The sequence below is a fragment of the Antechinus flavipes genome, chromosome 1 (assembly GCF_016432865.1).
Source record: "Antechinus flavipes isolate AdamAnt ecotype Samford, QLD, Australia chromosome 1, AdamAnt_v2, whole genome shotgun sequence".
NCBI classification, from domain to species: domain Eukaryota; kingdom Metazoa; phylum Chordata; class Mammalia; order Dasyuromorphia; family Dasyuridae; genus Antechinus; species Antechinus flavipes.
In genome coordinates, this window is record NC_067398.1 from 694,141,563 (window position 1) to 694,160,584 (window position 19,022).

At 43.6% G+C, this 19,022-nt stretch overlaps 1 protein-coding gene across 3 annotated transcripts in view; it reads right to left on the minus strand.

Moving 5' to 3' along the window:
• CFAP251 (cilia and flagella associated protein 251) overlaps positions 1 to 19,022 on the minus strand; it is a 79,469-nt gene that overhangs the window by 26,039 nt on the left and 34,408 nt on the right. For all 3 annotated transcript variants that reach the window (XM_051972730.1, XM_051972731.1, XM_051972729.1), the window contains 4 exons: positions 18,498 to 18,671; positions 17,043 to 17,227; positions 14,969 to 15,083; positions 14,486 to 14,649 (listed from right to left, as the gene is read on the minus strand). In XM_051972730.1, the coding sequence (XP_051828690.1) occupies positions 14,486 to 14,649; positions 14,969 to 15,083; positions 17,043 to 17,227; positions 18,498 to 18,671 (638 nt within the window). The remainder of the gene's footprint in view (positions 1 to 14,485; positions 14,650 to 14,968; positions 15,084 to 17,042; positions 17,228 to 18,497; positions 18,672 to 19,022) is intronic.

Consider the following 19,022-nt stretch of genomic DNA (forward strand, 5'->3'; position numbering starts at 1 on the left):
TGATATAGAAGGGCTCATAGGGAGTAAAATGGATACTTTTCATAACAAACTTAATTTGTAGAAACAAAACCAATATGGCCAAAAATGGAAGAAAAGCAAGGAACTGGACAAAAATAAGTTTTTCTGATAAAAGCCTCATTTCTCAAATATAGAGGAACTGGGGCAAATTTATAAAAATAAGAGCAAATGGTCAAAGGATATAAACAAGCAGTTTTCAAATAAAGAAATCAAAATACCAATAATCACATGAAAATGCTTTAAATGACTAATAACTGGAGATATGTACATTAAAGCAACTTTGAGATACACATCTCTTACAACATGACAGGAAAGATAAATGACAGCTATAAGAGATGTAAGTAAACACTAATAAACTCTTAGTAGAATTGTGAACTGGTAGAATGCTGGAAAATAATTTGGAACTTTGCCCAAAGGGCTACAAAACTGCATATCCTTTGATTTAGCAATATTACCAGATCTAAATCCCAAAGAAACCATAGGAAAAGGAAAAACTCACATGTTCAAATATATTTATTGTAGCTCTTTTTTTAGTATAAAAGAAACTGAGGGAATGTTGATCAGTTGGGAAATGACTGAACAATAGATATGATAGAATCCATTGTTCGTTAAGAAGCGACCAGCAGGATGGTTCAGAAAAACCTGGGAAGACATATGGAATCGATACAAAGTAAGGTAAGCAGAACTAGGAATAGTTCTGTACATTTGACAGAAATATTGTGAGGATGATCACCTGTGAAATTCTTACTTACTTTGATCAAAACATTGATCCAAGACAATTTCAAAGGACTCATAAAGAAAAATGTGATCCATTTCCAAAAAGATAACAGAACTCAGAGTGCAGAGTAAAATATAACTTTATTTTCTTTATTTTTATTGGGATTTTTAAATATAAATTTTCTTTTGTAACATGGCTAATATGGAAATATATTTCACGTGGCTTCACAAGTACAGTTGATATCATATTGCTTGCTTTTTTAAGGGAGGATAAGGGAACAGAGGAAATCAAAAATTTAAAACCTTTTTTCAATTTTAATATATGATTTTAAGAACATGAACTCCCCTGTAAACTCTGCATCTCAGAAATTTCAGTATATTGTTTCATTATTGTAATTTTCTTTTACATAGTTATTGTTTCCATGATTTGTTGACTCATTCACTAAAATTTAATTAAGTCTCCATTTGGGCCTGTCTCTTTTGTACCTGAATCAATTTCTATTCTTATTGCATTATGGTCTTTAAAGGATATATCAACTGTTTCTGCCTTTTTGCATTTGTTTCAAATTATCTCTGAACCCTAGTACATGATCAGTTTTTGTAAAAGTTCCCTGTGGGGGGGAATAAATAAATAAAAGTTCCCTGTGGAGTGGATAAATATGTGTTCTTTTACTATCCCATTTAGGACATGCCATAAATCTTTTAATTCAATTTTTTCAGTTTTTTTCCTCTATTTACTCTCAATTTCTTATTTCCCCTTTTGTCTTTGTTAACTTAGTCAAAACTGAAAAAAGTGAGTCTTTTCTCACTACTGTGTTATTGTCATTATCTTCTTGAAGCTTTATGAAGACTGATATTGGTTAATTGTCTCTAGTTTCTGTGGAAGGTGAAAGATGAAATAACTGAGGAAGCTTGCACCTTGGTTTTCTTAGTCATTTCACCTTTTATCTGCCACATTCCTTTCAGCTTACTATACTTTTCTTATTTTAAAAAATTATGAATGATTGTTTTTGCTTTATCAGATAGCATGAGAGTATTTATTTTCTTTTTAAAATTCATTTGATGCATAGTAAAATTTTCCCCATCTCCTGTTTTATTTCATGTTTTCGTATTTTAAATACTTCTGATAAGCAACAGTTTGCTGAGTTTTGTTTTCTTATACAATCTGCTACTTTTTTTCATCTTGTTGGATTGTTTAATCCATTCACATCTAAAGTTTCTTAAGAGTTAATTTTATATTTTCTTCCATCTGTCTGTCTCTAAAATCAGGGCTTTTTTCAAGCCTTCTGCTATAAACACAGTATTGTTTCTTCAGATATTATACTTCAATTTTTTTTTTGAGGTGGCAAGGTATTCATTCTGGGTCCTGCCTCTAAGTGCTGTTACTGCTTTGTAGGGATGACCTCATGGATTCCTTGTGTCCATGCTCTTTCTCTCCCCCAGGGAGGAATTATTCCTTCTCCTTCTTTTTGAGGACAAATAGACTTTTCAGGCACTAAATCCCCCCTCAGACTTCATCCAGTATAAAGTCTGCATCTCACTTTACTATTAGTGAAGCTCTAAAGTAAGGGTCCCTTCCTTTCCTGCTCCCACCTTTGCAATCTTTTCTCCCTTTATCTATTCCCTTGTAGGCTTTGAAACCAGAGAGGTCACCTTCCCCTCACTGAGAGACTGTGATTTGACTCTGGTGCATCACTCCCTCTTCTCTATCCCCCCGTTTCCCTCCCCTACTTTTCATGTGCCCTTCCACGTTGTTCCACAAAAGCACAACTTACCTATTTAAGCAGAGTGTTGTCAGGGTCTTTCCATAATATCCCACCTGGCTCTTCACTATATACCTCTACTAAATTTCCATCCCTGTTTTCCTTGTGTACATTTAGAAAGAAATCTCTTACTGGTTTTCCGTTGTCACTCTGTTGATTGCTAATTGTCTATTTTTTTCCACTCCTCCTGCATTTCTGTTGACTGGAGTTTCTGAGAAATAAATAATCTCTGTAGTTCTAGTTTTCTTTCTAAGAATGTGTTTAACTCTTCTTTATTATTTTTACATCTATCTCTTTTGTACATATGGTTAAGCTCAGTTTTGCAGGTCACTTTGGGTTGTATCCTCCCTTAAAATGCTTTTTGGAACACATTATTCCATTTCCTCCTCCTCCTCCTTCTAGTGGGTACAGAATAGCCTTGCATTATTCAAATGTCTTTTCTACTGTATTTGAAGGTTTTTGTCCTGATGGCTTTCAGTACTTGTTGTTTCTAAATTAAATTGTTAAATTTAAGCACTATGTATTTTGGAATTTACAGCCTTGGATATTTTTCTGGAGGCGATCTGTGAATTCTTTCCATTGAAATTTCATTTCCTATGTTCAGAAGTTCTGTGCAGTTCTCTTCTGATATATTTTTCATGATGGTGATAGAGTAATTTTTGTTTGTTTGGGGTTTGTTTGGCTTTTTTTTTGGCGTGTCATATTCTTCTGGGAGAACTATGAATCTTAGGTTATCTCTTCATCCTGTCCTCAAGATCCACACATTTTGTTTGCATAATAAGTATACTTTCTTTTAATGTTCTTGGTTTTTGCTTCTCTTCTTCTGGATAGTCCTTCATGTCTGTGCAATTCCCAATCAATTGTTCTCTCTTTTGTTTCTTTGGTAAAGTTTGCCAATCTATCTGGATAGCATATTGTAGTTCCATGTTCTCTTCAGACTTCCCAGGGTCCTCTATCTCATCAAGTGTTGGATCATTTTCCTTCATTTTGCAGTTTTTATTCAAAAATTGCATGAACTCATTTACTAGATCTAGGGGCCCTATTTCCTTCTCTTCTTACTGTTTTTCCTGATGGTTTATCTGTTTGTATTCAGTTTTCACAATTTCTTCTTCCTGGAACCTTTGGTACTTTTGGTCTTTCCCCCATTCCTCTTATTTTTTTCTATCACTCACCTACTGATTCCCTCTCCTTAGATGATGGTGCCCTTAGGGGTTGGATCTCAAAGCATCTCTGTCTTCTCCCACACTGGCAAATTCTAGGTTCACCAGCCTATCTATATCTCTGCCTGACTTTTAGGTGACCAGAACCAGCCCCAGATGGATGCTGAGCTCTTTCCCTTGGCTTGCTGGAGTGCTGCACACACAACCTATTCATCTTGTCCTGGTGACCTGGCCCACTCCCTCCGTTTCTAGGATTTCTGGCCTGAGAGCAGCAGTAAGAGCCTCCTTTCTCCAAGCACTTCAGAGTTTTATATTGTTGGTGTTTCCAGCCTGTAGTCCTTGAGAGGTTTTTTCTCTTGAAGAGCTGCCCCCAAGCTGGCTACCAAGGCCTGAGCAAACTTCCACAACCTGGATCTGTTTCTTTTTAAAGGTCTTATTAAATTTTTTCCACTCAGAACCCCTTTTTATGTAAGAAATTTTTATTCAATTCCAATAGATATATAAAATAGGTACTCAAATCAAACATTCACTGATACTAAATCATAATCTCATGACCCCCACATTCAGCTACAAGACTCCACATAGGACCACAACCCACAGTTTAAGAAACTTTGCTCTAGATATAGCACTAGGAAAGGGGGAAAGGGCCATGGGGGTGGGTTTTGATGTAAGCTTGTGTTGCATCCTTAGGACTCATAGTGCAACTCCATGGGAGTGGGAAAAGAATGCTCAGTGAGCTCAGGATCAGTGTTCAGGTCCCGCCTTGGAATGCATTTTTTTTAACCTTCTTTTGGATTCTGGTGATGAAAAGAACAGAAATTATGTTGTGTTTGATGCATAATTTCTGTTTTAGGAATTTGTGGGGATTGGAGAAAATGTCTAGCCTTCCATCCTATTGCTTACATGACCCAGAAGCTGGGAGATTCTTTTCAAGAGTTACTATGGCCAAAAAAGCATCATCCTATGACCAAATATGATGAATCTCTCCAAATTCACATTAGTTTTACTGTGTCTTCACTAATGATGACACATTATCCATAGCTGGATCTATATTTTTAAAACTCAATTGCTAGGCCCACACTTGAAACAAGGATCACTGTAAGGATTCAATGGAGTAGAACTTCACTGAAAGTGAATATACTTGGAATATACTGAGAAATTAACTACTTTGCACTAGAATACTTGAGAATTCTGGATCACCTTGATCACTTTCCACATCCTTTCCACAAAGTCCAGCTCCAGTGGCTTGCGGTGGAATGAAAGTGTTCCTGGCTTCTCAAAAGCTGTCAATGGAGCACAGTTTCTTATATACTCTAAATATACTGCAAAGGGTGTTTTCTCTGGCTGTTCGTCAACTCCACCTATTAATTTTCTTGGCTTCCTTTCAATCCCAAGCAAAATCCCATCTTTTACAGGAAGCCCTCTTAATTCCTCCTATTAATTATTTCCTATTTCTTCTACATATAGCTTGCCTGTATCTGTTTATATTTTCTATTAAAATTATGAGCTCCTTGAAGGCAATGTCTTTTGCTTCTTTTTTATACCCCCTATGCTTAGCACAGTGGCTGCTACATAGAAGGTACTTAATGTTTATCGATTGATTGATCAGAATAGTTTTGAGTATGAGCCCAGAAAAAGATGACACCCACCTTCCAAAGACCAGCCTGGCTAAGTACAGGGAAAATCCTCGCCAGTAGGCTGGCCACTGGTGATTTTTTGACGAGGCAACACATTACAACAATTAATGTAGAAAATGTGAGAACTTTGTCCAAAGACTAGTAGTCAACAATGAAGAACTAAATTGTACCAGCCTTGATGTTCCCATTATAATGAAATTGGAGGATATACACAAGTGGTTAAATGGTTTTTCCTTAGAAAAGCAAAAAAAAGACTTGAGAAAATTGTTTTTTTGTCACGCATCCAAAGGCAACGAGAAACATTATTAAGTCAAACATTTTATCATTTCATATTGTAATGGTCAAGATGAGTTTTTATAACCATGCGACTAATGCACCATGAAAATAATTAACATTTCTGGGCCAACAGAGTAGGGAGTAGGGAAATTTCAGGAAGACCGCGATAATCAAGCCAGACTCTGTTATTTGATTTCAATGCAAAGGTGCGAATAAGTGAAGATGACAAAAATGCTTGGAAAATTTTTGAATGTAGAATGAGAGAAGCCAAATAAATAACTAACTCTGGATAAGTGGAGTCTCTAACAGAGCATGGTAACTATCTTCAAGTACTAGAAAAACTATTGTGTGGAGGAAGGTGGAGACATGTTTTGTTTGGTCCCAGAGGATAAAACTGTGAGTGTGAGGGGAAACTACAAAGAAGCCCTTCAGGCTGGATCTCCTGAGGACTTTCCTGACCATCACAGCTCTCCCAAATTGCAATGGGCTGCCTTAGGATATGACGGGTCTCCCTCCTTGGAGATATTTAAGGCCAGGTGGCTACTTGTTTGATGTGTTCTGGTAGTAATTTCTTTCAGGTGTGGATCAGAGTAGATTGTCTTAGGACCCTTGCTCTCCTCAACTTCTGTGATTTCTCAATGATAAGGAAGAGACCGATGTGTACTGGAGTCATAGTAATAAAATGTATCAGGCCTAGTTTCTCTACATTCTTCTTTGTCATTCTTACTCCTTTTTCCTTATATCTCTTGATCTTCTTGACCTTTCAGTCTTCCAAAGGAGTTTTCCTATTATTTTGACTAATTCTATTCCTTTCATAATTTGATTGGTTTAGCACTAAATCTGCAGTACAACTCAGATATTGAGATTATTTTTTGCTATAATGGCAAAGCCCAGCTTTCCAGTTATTTTTCATATATTTTATATATTTATATATAATATATTGCTGTGTTGAATATTTAATATAATTACATATTAACATATTTGTTATATATTTTTATAAATAAAATTATTTTATTTATATTATTTTTAGTTGTAGTTTCATAAGTCTTATATGTACCTGGGTAGCTTATTTCAGAAACTGAATGCATTTTATTGAGACTCTTACTTTTTTTGTTTGTGAAGCTGATTAAGGAAAAAAACCAACTTAAGTATAAGACATTACATTCAGCCCTATTCAATTTCATATGATAAATCTGGCCCAATTCTCTAGCCTGTCAAAATCTTTTTGGATCCTAATTTTGTCATGTAACATGTTGACTGTCCCTCCCAGATTTATATCATATGCATAATTTATATCATATGATAATTCCTTTATCTAGATCACTGATATAAATGTTAAAACAGCATAAAAGGAGGTCGCTACTGGAGACCTCCTTCTAAGCTGACATTGATCCACTGCACTGATCTTTGCTGAGTCTGGCCCTTCAACCAGACCCCTCTATACACCTAAGTATGCTCTATTATTATATGGAGTGTGAACTTAATATAGTCTGTATTTCTCTATCTCAGTCACAAGAAGACTGTATGAAACCTTAATGATGTATTAAAAAAAAATCTAGGGGAACTAAGATTATACCATCCTTGGATATGCTTGCCTAGGAACCCTGACTAAAAAGAAAGTGAGGTTAGTCTGGCAGGATCTTTCCTTGACAAAACTTTGCTGGCACTTTGAGACCATTTCTTTTTTCTGGAGATTCACTGTCCATCCCTTTAATGAAACATTTTAGAGTTTTGCCAGTAATTGATGTCAAAATCACTAACTTATAGTTTGAAAATTCCAATGTTTTTCTTTCTTGGAAACTCAGAACATTTGCTTTCTCAGAACCTCAGCATTTCTCTCTCCTTGTCTCTATCATCTTTCAAACATTACTGAAGGGACAGCTAGATGGTGCAGTGGATAGAGCACCAGCCCTGAAGTCAGGAGGCCCTGAGTTCTGGCCTCAGACACTTAACACTCCTGGCTGGGGGACCCTGGGCAAGTCACTTAAGCCCAATTGCATCAGGGAAAAATAATAATATCACTGAAAATGCCATCTTGGCCATCACATAGACTGGGTCTTCTAGCAATCTGGGCTATTATATTTTGGGGGTTTATTATTATTATACTTTTGGGGTCAGTGATCTGAACTCATTAAGAGTAATTGAATCCTCTCTAACAATCCTCTAACTTTCTTGGGTTTTAATTCCCTATCATTTATTTTCATTCTGCCTTTTCCCATCCAAAGGTCATTCTCAGTCTCCTTTGCTGGGTTATCTATCCAGGCCATGGCTGCTAATTATGGGTATCCTACAAGACTCTGCCCTCTGCTCTTCTCCCTCTATTCCATTTTACTTGAGATCTCATCAGCTCCCGCAAATGACTCTCAGATCTGCTCTCTCATCTCCCAACCGCCCAATGGGCATTTAAAGCTGTGTAACTCGCAGAGATCGTAAGCTCCAGATTTTCCAAAACTGAACTCCTTGTCTCCCCCCCAACCTGTTCCTGCCTCTGGAGTCCAGAGCCTGGAGTCTTCCCTGCTGAGGCGCTGTGGCAGAGAGCCTGACGCCCTCCCTCAGCCCTGCGGTCCCTGCCTCCGACTCATCACAGCACATTCAGCCAGTCGGGGGAGGCCATCCCAGCACCCCATGACTACAGAACCACCACCACGCCTTGGGGAGGTCCCTAGTGCTCTGCTGCCTTAGATTCCCATGCACATTCTCAGAGTTGCCGCCCTCTGCGAGGGACCGTCTGTACCTGTCCCCATGGGGCCAGCACAGTCCCGCCATACACAGTGCTTGCTAAGGGCCTGCCGGCTTATCCCTTGACTTGGATTCCCCCCCACCCCACCCGGTGATCTCAAATCAACGAGTTTAAGGCACAATTAGCCACAAAATGCAGCCCGCTATCAGCCCCAGCCGGCCTGCAGCAGGTCTAAAGCACAATTCCTGGTCTTTCTCCCCAAACCTCCCCTCTAGCTTCCTTGTTACCATTAGGCCTGCAGCATGAAGGGACATTTTTTGCTTTTCTATCCACAGCTGGCACACAGTCTGCTCTTCCTAATTGGCCACTGACTGAGAGACCTCATCCAACTCTAGTAACTCCTCTGTTTCTCCTGGGGTCTCCGGCCAGCGCTGCTTCTGCTTCCGCTTCCCTGGATTGTTACCAACGTGCTTTCTGCCCTTCTCCCCGGGGAGTCTGGCACATCCCCAGCTGCAGTGCTCCCCAGCTCCTGCCCTTCTCCCCTAGGACTTTGGTATATCCCTGGCTGCAGTGCTCCCCAGCTCCTGCCTTTCTCCCCAGGGACTCCGGTATATCCCCAGCTGCAGTGCTCCCCAGCTCCTGTCCTTCTCCCTGGGGATTCCAGCACATCCCCAGCTGTAGTGCTCCCCAGCTCCTGCCCTTCTCCCCCGGGACTCCGGTACATCCCCGGCTGCAGTGCTCCCCAGCTCCTGCCTTTCTCCCCTGGGACTCCGGTATATCCCCAGCTGTAGTGCTCCCCAGCTCCTGCCCTTCTCCCCGGGGACTCCAGTACATCCCTGGCTGCAGTGCTCCCCAGCTCCTGCCTTTCCCTATGTTGCTTCTTTCAGCTGCTCCCCCCTGCAGAGCAATGACCTGCCGTGAGCCCATTGCCCTGCTCTCCAATCTATACGAGATCGGGCGCCCCGCTCCACTTTGGCTTCCTCTTGGTCTCTGCCCATGCTTCGTACAGTTGAGCTCCAGTTCTTCTCTTGGGTTTTGTCACCTGTACGTTTCTGGCTGTTCCCACTGCTATCCTTCTGCTTGCTGGCTATCTGCAGGCAGTTATTTTTAAATTTCCTCTTCCTTTTCAGTTTAGCCTGTTGATTTTGACCTTAAAAGGTTGGTTTGATTGTTTTGGATTTCTTACAGCCTTTTTCCTACTCAATTGCTGAATGTTATTAAGAGGCCAAAGCTACTTACAAGTGCTAGTTAATTAATAAAGGACCTCTGTCACACAAATCAAATTAAACTAAGATTTCATCCTTCTGGGATCTTCTCCAATCACTGTGAAGAGACGTACATCAATAGTTTTACTTCTTCACACTTACTTTGCCTCTCTGGCCCTCGGTACTGAAGTGGGGGCGGTGAATTGTGCTCTTGCTGGAGCTTACAGAGCTCCAATTTTAAACAGGCCCCATTTCTGGGGAAAGGAAAGCAGCTATTATTCTAAGGATTTTTCTCTGAGACTTTCCCACCGTATCACAGGGCTTGCAGCCAGAAGTGACCTTAGCAATCATCTGGGTCAGAGTTTCTTAAAGATTTTGCTTCCTGGACCACTTTGACAATCAATCTGGTGAACATGGACCACTTCTCAGAGTCATGTTCTTAAACACATGAAATAATATACATAGGATTGCAAAAGAAACCCATTATATTAAGATACATTTGCCAAAATTACCATTATCAAGAATTATTATATATTTACTATGTGATAGGCACAGTATTATTTTAAGGATTCAAAGACAGACAAAAATAGGACCCTGCTTTTAAAGTGCTTACAACAGAATTGGGGAGTAAACATGCAAACAATTATAAGATATTTACAATGAAAATAAATGGGAGGAAATCTCAGAGGGAAAACACTGGTAACTGGGAAGATCAGGAAAAGCCTTTTCAGGGAAGGAATTTGAGCTGAATCTAGAAGGAAGCCAGGAGGGAGAGGGGATGAAGTGAGCATTTCAAGGACGGGGGACAGCCAGTGAAGAGGGGACAGTATTGTGTACAAGAAATAGCAAGAAAGCAAGTGTTGTTGGATGGCCCTGGATGTTGTGGTGGGGAGTAAGAAAAGTAGGATAAAAAAGGTTAGAAGGGCCTTAAAAGTCAAGTAGATTTTAGATTTGATCCTGGAGACAATAAGGAGCCAGTAGAGTTTATAGTAGTCAATAACCTTTGGCTTCTGAGTGGAAGATGGGTCAGCTGTGGAAAGACTCTTAAGAAGATGATTTTTATAGCCCAGGGATATGGGACTACAAGTGGAGAGAAAGAGATGTGTGGGAGAGCCAGAAGTAGAAATGTTAAGATTCAGCAAAGATTGGAAATATGGGATGAATCTGAGTGAGGAGCTGTGGATGACACTGAGGTTTCAAGCCTGGGTAACCAGGAGGATGGGGGAGCTTTTGATAATAAGGGAGTGAGGAGAGCTTGGGGCTTAAGACAATGACTTCTGTTTCGTGCATATTGGGTTTAAAATGTTTATGGGATGGATGTCTAGTCCAAGATAGCAAATAAACAGTTGGTGATGTGAGATCAGATGTGAGGTCAGGAGAGAGGTTAGGGCTGGATGACCACTGGGAGAATCAAATCCACAGAGACTATGTTAGAATCCATAGCAGCTGATGAGATTGTCAAAGGAGATAATATGGAGGATGAAAAGAGGGTTCCAATACATAGTCTTGGGTGACACAGTGAGTGGATTGTGATGTGAATACAGATATATTTGAAAAGACTGAAGAAGTCAAACAGGTGGGAGAACTGGAAGGAACAGTATCCTACAAACCTAAAGAAGAGAGTTTTCAAGAAAAGAAAGTGATCGATTTGATTTGATTCTTCTTGTACAGCAAGATAACTGTATAAATATATAGGCACATGTTGGATTTAACATCTATTTCTACCATGTTTAACATGTACTGGACTTCATGCTACCTAGGGGAGGGGATAGGAGAAGGGGAGGAAAAATTGGAACACAAGGTTTTGCAAGAGTTAATGTTGAAAAATTACCCATGCATATGTTTTGAAAATAAAAAGTTTTAATAAAAAAGGTGGGAAAAAAGAAAAGAAAATTATCGACAGTTTCAAAGGCTGCAGAAGAGTTCGTTAGATTTGGTCCCTAAGAGAGCTTTGATAACTTTGGCGAACAGTTTCAGCTGAGTGACCAGGTTGAAAGCCAGCCTAAATCGGGATGGGAGATGGAAGGTGGGACTTGGATGAGAGGTAAAGAGATTCTGATCTAGGTCAATCCAGTCATTTTACATATGAAGAAGCCGGGGCCCAAAGAGAGGAAGGGATTTCCCTAAGGAAACCAGAAAAAGAATTAGAGTTGGGATTTGAATCTCATTCTTCTGATTATGAATCCCATGCTCTTTCCCCAAAATTGCTTCTCTCCATCCATTCCTCCATCATGTATCCAGGTATTAATTAATGAGACCAAATAAGATCATATGTAGAAGGGGCATAGCATACAGTAGGTGCTTATCAAATGTTCATTCCCTTTCCCTTACAGTAAGTGCACTGGGTAAGGCACTGGGGCACAGCAAGGTCCCCATCTTGCAAAGGCTGAGGAGGTAGCAGCCTCCTCCAGGCAGAAACTCCTTTCAGATTCTAGGTTTACGCACAAGATTTATGCCACGGATCAGAAATATCGTTTTGATGTAATATAGCTTCTAGGGGAGACAGCAACGACATTAGGGAGCTTCTGTTCTAACAATAAGTCAGTGACCCTAAAGCTTCTGGCTTTGGAGTCTGCCCCAGGGACTTCCCACACTCCCAATCTAAGAACAACACTCTGTCTGGTCCTGGATAGACCCCGCCCCAATTCACTGCTGATAATCCAGTCAGTGAGAACCAAAGTCCCGACTACCCCTCTGGGCCACAGAATTAGCATGTCAAGGACAGAAAGCTGGATAAAGGGGTCTCCTTTCTCAGCACTTTGCTCATGTCTTTTGGATCTTAGCCTGCTTGTAATGATTTAACAATTACAATTACAATAAATTTTTTCCTCTTGACCAGGAAATGGGTTCAAGCCTGCAAATTCTTTTGTGACACCAGTCTGCGACCCCAAACTTTTGGGGTCCCTCCCCACCTCCAACATTGTCTCTAAACATCTTGTTGATTGTTCTTCTGTTCTCATTACAAAGAGTGGCTGGAGCTCTCCCTCTCACAAGGGGAAGAGCATTTAGAGGCTTAAAATGTAGTAGAGGGAGTCCTCACTCTTGTCCTATGGTGTGACATGTCTCTCCGATAATGGCCCCCACACCACTGGTCCACCACAGCATACTGCAGCTTCCTTTCATGCCCCCCACCCCTCTTCCCGCCTTCTGTGCATGTGACAACTTAAATTATTTACATTTAGTCCTTAGAATAAAAGATGAAATATGGTCAAAGGATGTGAACACACAGTTCCCAAAAAAATGGCAAGTTATTAATAAATAGAATAAAGGGTGCTCTAAATCGCTGAGGAGAAGAGAAATGCAAATGAAGGCAACTGTAAGATTTCCCTCCCATCCAGCAAACTGGCCAAGATGACAAACAGCGGGAAGAGTCGTTGTTGGAAAGGTGTGAAAACTCCGGCACAGGGACGCCTTGTGGAGGAAGCTAATGAATCGGCCTGCGGGTTCTGCAAAGAGTGACCCCGAGGTTCTGCCGTTAGACGTACATCCCGTGAAAATCACTGACGACATAATGAAGCATCTGTAACTGACCTTTTGGGGTAGCAACAAACCGGAAACTGAGTAGATTTTTTTGATGGAACGTGAATGTAATGAAACATCGTGTGGTAAGAAACAAGCAGCATGACAAATACAGGAAAACATGGAAAGACTTACATGAACTGAGTCAGAAAAACAGGAGATACGGTGACGACAAGAGGGTGACTAAGAAATGGCCACCAAACCATCCCAGCTGAATGATGGGGACTATCGGGGACAAGCCCGGCCTGGAGAGAGATGGGAGGACATCTCTCCCTCTGCTCCTTGGCACAGGGCAGGGGCCACGAGTGTGGAACTCCAGGTAACGCCAGACTGATTTGAGGCAGTGATTGGAGGACTGATTTTCTTCTTCTTTTTCTTGTTTTTCTTTCCTTAAAAAAAGCGTTCTCAGTAACAGCAAGACTGAGTGATGATCAGTGAAGCTAGCTCTTCTCAGCAACTGAGCGATCCCAAACCATTCCAATAGGCTTGGGATGGGAAAGGCCATCAGCATCCGATAGAGAATTAAGGAGTGAAGGCAGGTCAAAACATATGATTTTCACCTTTTTTTTTATTTGTTTGCTTTTTCTTTCTCACAACTTTTTCCCTTTTCTTCTGATTTTTCTTTTACAATGTGACAAATATGGAAATGTGTTTAAAAAAAAAAAAAAAACGGATTTACCTGTATAGTCGATATTGCTCACTGTATCTTGGGAAGGGGAGAGATGAATAAGGGAAGGAGAAAAAAATTTGTAACTTAGAAAAAGGAATGTTGAAAACTATCTTTCCATGTAATTGGTAAAATAAAATAAAATGCTATTGAGGAAAAAAAATTCTTTGTTATATGGGTCTCTAGATGATGGAGTGGATAGTCCGGAACCTGGAGTGAGAACCTTGAGTTCAAACCTGTCTCAGACACGTGCCAGCTGTGAAAGTCACATATACCCGCTAAAACTATTGCTAATAGCAGCACCTCCCTCACCAGGCTGTTGTAAGATCAAATAAGTTAACATATGGGAAGTGCTTTGCAAACCTTCAAGCATTATATAAATACTGGTTATCATAATGGATCAGGGTCTAGAAATAAGGGGAGGATGTGTGTGTGTGAGAGAGAGAGATTCAGGGAGAAACAGGCAAGGTGGAGTTTATCCATAAAAATCTCTTTTAAAAGAACGAACCCTTTCCTTACAGTGATACAGATGTGGACTTTGTCCCCACAAATGCCCGTCCTGCGAAAGGGAAGAGGAGCAGGCCTTCCCTTTCTGTCACGCCTGGGGGTTTGCGCTGACTAAGTGGCCACTGAGATTCTGGGACCCTGCCGCTAAAAATAAGCAGTTACCTTGAGGGATTAGCCACCAGCCAGGCTCTGTGTCAATGTATGTGTATAAAGGGACGTGGGTAAAGCCTCATGCCCACCTCAAATGAGAAACAGCAGCTTACCGGATAAACAGGGTCTCCCAGGGGGCAGTTATCGTGCGTTTGCCTGGGAGGGCCCTCTGTCGTCGTCCCTTACCTTAAATTAATCTCCCACTGTAACACGCTGTGGTCTTCCCCTCCTGCGGTGAAGACGTGGGTACCATCATAAGAAACAGCCATGCCGGACACTCCACTGGGGTGGCAAATGATGGCGGCTGTCTTGTGGGGATTGCCGTCAACTGGTAAGATCTGAAGTCCAACCTGGTGAGAGGCGCGAAGGGGCTGGAACGGGGGTCCGCCAGCCCCTTCCCACGAGGACCCGAGTGGCCGACCCTCCCCTGGCAACTGCCGCACAGACACCCCAAACCCAAGCCAGACCCCAGGGCGTCCCAGTTGGCGGCCAAAGTCTGCACCAGCTTGTCCGATGCAGTGGCACTACCTGCCTTGGCTAAGGACTATTCCAAACTGGCAGAACCCCTATCCCGCAGAGGTCCCTGCACCCACTGAGCCCGACGGCCCAGCAGCCTCTTCCACGGCAAGCCTGGCCCCCAGACGGCCGGCACAGGTCTCGGACCCCTACCTTGTCTTTGTTCACAAACGCCAAGTATCGCCTCGGCGAGCCTTTGGAGGCGGCCTCTGGGAGGACCAGGACTTGCTTGATGGGTGACCCATAAGTCGGCCCGATCAGAGTCTTTCTGGAGGGACAAAAACAAAAACGATCTGTCTGCTCTTGTTTCAGAACCTAAGCACGCGCAGTCCGAGTGAGGGGGATTTTAGGCACAAAGCTTTTGGAAGGCACAGCGCCCGGAACGCCATCCACCACGCTGAGGACCACTTCGGAGGAGGCGGGCCGGGCATGGGGGCGCCTCCGAGAGCAAACGCTGCGGAGAAATCTCTGTGCAAGTAGTCGGGGACTCGGGCTTCCCCCCAGGGTGACTGGGAGAGATGGGCACAATGCCCCGGGACGAAGGAACAGCAAGGGCCGCTTCTGGTGAGCGGCCTTGGGGGAAGTCCCTGCTCCTGGGCGGTCAGCGGCCGGGCCGGGCTGGGACACTCTCCACTGCTCTGCAGTCTGACGCGACAGATGAACCTGAACCATGGGACTGGGGGCTCTGGGAAATGGGGGCAAGTGAAACTGCTGCAGTCCCCTCCTCCCTTGCCAGAGCCATGACACTCTTTCATTCAGACAGCGCGAGGGTGGGTGCGAAGGCGATAATTACGGCCCAGAGGGGCCTAAAGGGAGCATCCAGTGACCTCAGCAGGCACTTCCTTCCCAGAGGCTGGCACTGCTGACTGCGCTAAGGTTTACTAGCCCATCTGAGACGTGACTTATGAAAGCACCAGAAGTGCATGGAAACTGCCCGCTCACACTCCAAAAAGCACTCGCCAAGTGACCTTAAGGAGTTGTGGAGAGAGCGCTGGGTCCTACGGCTCTCTGCGTCCAAACTCTGAAAGTCACCAAGTTTTGGAAAGTCTCTGCTGCTCCAAGGTCAGAGGTCACCCTCCGGTTGTTCTGAAACTCTCACTTCCAAGCCTCTGCCCCTGCGTTCCCCATCGGCCACCAGCGGACGTGGGAGGCAAGCAGCCCCTAAGTGGGTGCAGCAGCAAGAGCAGCAAAGTGCCCAAGGCCCGGGGCTCACAGAGCTCCCCAGGGTGAAAACAGCGGTTAGAGGCCAGCTGGGGGAAGGGAAGCCATTTTAGAGGCAAAGACCAGAGGGAAACCTACTGCAGCAGTCCCCCCGTCAGTCATTTAGGGAACGCCTTTGGGGGCTGGGCCCACTGGCAGCAAACCTGGAGATGGACCCTGGCAAGGAGGGGAAAGGACCCACGTGTATTAAAAATGTTTGTAGCAGCTCTTTTTGTGGTAACAAAGAATTGGGAACTGAATGGCTGCCCATCAACTGGAGGGTGGCTGCAATACATGTGACACATGAAGGCGAGGGAATATGATTGTTCTATAAAAAATGATGAACAAGCTGAGCCTAGAAAGGCCTGGAAAGATTCACACGAACTGATGCTGAGCCAAACGAGCAGAACCAGGAGTAAGTCGCACACAATAACAGCAACTATTGTTGTGATGATCATATGAAAGACTCTGTTCTTCTCAGTGGTTCAGTGATCCACAGCAATCCCACTAGACTTTGGACAGAAAATGCCGTCTGCAACCCAAGAAGAACTAAGGAGACTGAATGGAAATCAGCACGTGCTATGGTCACTTCTTTTTTTTTTTGCTGAGGCAATTGGGGTTAAGTGACTTGCCCAGAGTCACACAGCCTAAGTGTTAAGTGCCTGAGGTTAGATTTAAATTCAGGTCCTCCTGACTTCAGGACTGGTATTCTATCCAGCTGCCCCTGGTTGTTTTTTTTTTTTTTTTTAATTTCTTCCATGGTTTTTCCCTTTTGCTCTGATTTTTCTCTCCCAACATAATTTATAAAACAAGATGTATTAAAAATAAATAAACTTAAAAAAAGGTTCTTCCCAGGTTAAAAGCAAGATCCCACCAGGGAGGAGAACCTCCTTCTTGGAGGACCCCTTTTCCTCCTTCCTCTTTGTTGGGTCCCCATGTGCTTCCCCTCAGCGGCTGCAGGAGGAGGAATCTGCCTCCACAGGCTCTGGGGCGGGAAGGAAGACCACGGCTGGGGCCCTCGGGTTACCTGCACATCTTGGTGATGGAGTTGAACAGCTTCACTTTGTACGCGCTGTTGCAGACGAGCAAGAAGGACTCTCTGGTGATGGGGGGGTACCACACCATGCACTTGGGGATGGCCTCCTGCTCCGTGCGGTGGATGTCCAGGACCTCCAGGTGGTCCCTGCCACTGTTGAGGAGGTCGTACTCTATCTGCAAAGGAAGCCAGCAGCCCCAGTGTCAGGCAAGAACAGCCACCCAGCAGGGAGGCACCCCATGGCCACCCACAGTCATGGCCTTGTTCCCTGGATCCCATTTTGCTTCGTTCTGTTTCCTTTTTCCCATTCAAGGTGGAGGAACTTAAAAATTTCTAAGAAAGGTCACAGTAAAGACTCTTTGGCTGCTCCCGTCCTATAGCTCCTGTCCTATAGCTAGATGCCCACCTTGTCCGGACCCTTGGTGCTGGAGGGGAAGCAAACCAGCATTAATTAACGAATCGCTGGATGTGTGCCAGGAACTGCGCTAAGAACTGTTTTTTTTTTTTTATAACAGCTATTATCTTATTTGATGCTCACACCAATTCTGAGAGATGGGTGCTCCTAGGAAGCCCATTACACAGATGAGGCTGGATTTAAATCCAGGTCATGGAGCTCTCAAACTACTGAGTCACCTGGGGGGAAGAATAACTGGACATTTACACAGCACTTAAAGGGCTTTGCATCCACTACCTTCTTTGATCTTCACAATAATCCTGGGAGACAGCCACTCTAGGTAATATGCCCATTCTAGAGGTGGAGAAACTGAGGCTCAGAAAGCTCCCGTCCCACAGCTACCAGGAGGAGAGGCCTGAAGCTGCCTCTCCTCACGCTCAGTCCCTTTCATGTCACTTCAAACATCAAGTCTCGGTGATCACTGAGGCGGGGGGGGGGGGGGGGGGGGGGGGGGGGGATAGCACCAGCCCCGCCTTCCACCGGCTGTGCGGCAGGCTCTGGACTGAGGGCCCGGGATACAGCAGGGGCTGGTGATCGAATGGGGCAGGCCACGTGCAAATAAAAGGTCCAAACCAGCTCCCGTCCCCGGGGATCGATGGGGGGAAGGCGCTGGGCCAGAATCCAGAAACCCCGCCACTGGCGGGGCAGGGAAGCCAAGGCAGGGTTTCACGTGCCTTCTTCTCAGAATTCACAAAGGCAAGGTCTCTTCACAAATATCTCGGAGGAAAGAACGCAGTGTTCTGGGCCTAGAAGCTCTGAGGGAGATTCTCCGCTCAGCTACCGACTGCCATGGGACCCTGAACAAAGCTGGCCGGCTCTCTGGGCCTCGGTCTGTGTGAAACAGGCCCGCCTCTGAGGTCCTAAAGCCTGTCAGGGCCTCTCCTTTGTTCTTTTCTTCCCATACTTTAGGCCCCGGGTAAGCAGTTACCTCCCTTTCAAGGAGAAACTAAAGGGAAAGCCTTGGCCAAAGGAGGCCGCAGACGATGGCTTACCAGAAATCTGTCCTTGCTAAGGCTGAGAAGTCTGGGCTCATAGCTGTCCACCTGAATCCCAAAGAGCAAACTCCGGATTTTCTTGTGGTGAGAATGAAGTCTTGCTAAATATTCCCATACCTTTTCTCCATCCTTCATCACTATCATGTACACGGCCACAGTGAAGTTTACATCCTGAATGAGAAGAGAACAATACAAATCATTCTTTTTTTTTTTTAATTTTTATTTAATAATTACTTTATATTGACACTCGTTTCTGTTCCAATTTTTTTTCCCTTCCTCCCTCCACCCCTCCCCCTAGATGGCAAGCAGTCCTTTATATGTTGGATATGTTGCAAATACAAATCATTCTTAAAATCTGAGGGTCCCCCCATCATTTGTAAGCCCGAGGCATTTTAAAACCTCCAGAATCCTCATCCTTTCTCTCGCCCTGATATTGACAAAGGGACCCCCAAAGCTCTCTAAAATTCCTTGAAGGAGAGATTCTCCTTGAATCTGGCCTCAGGACAGACAGCTTCATTCTGT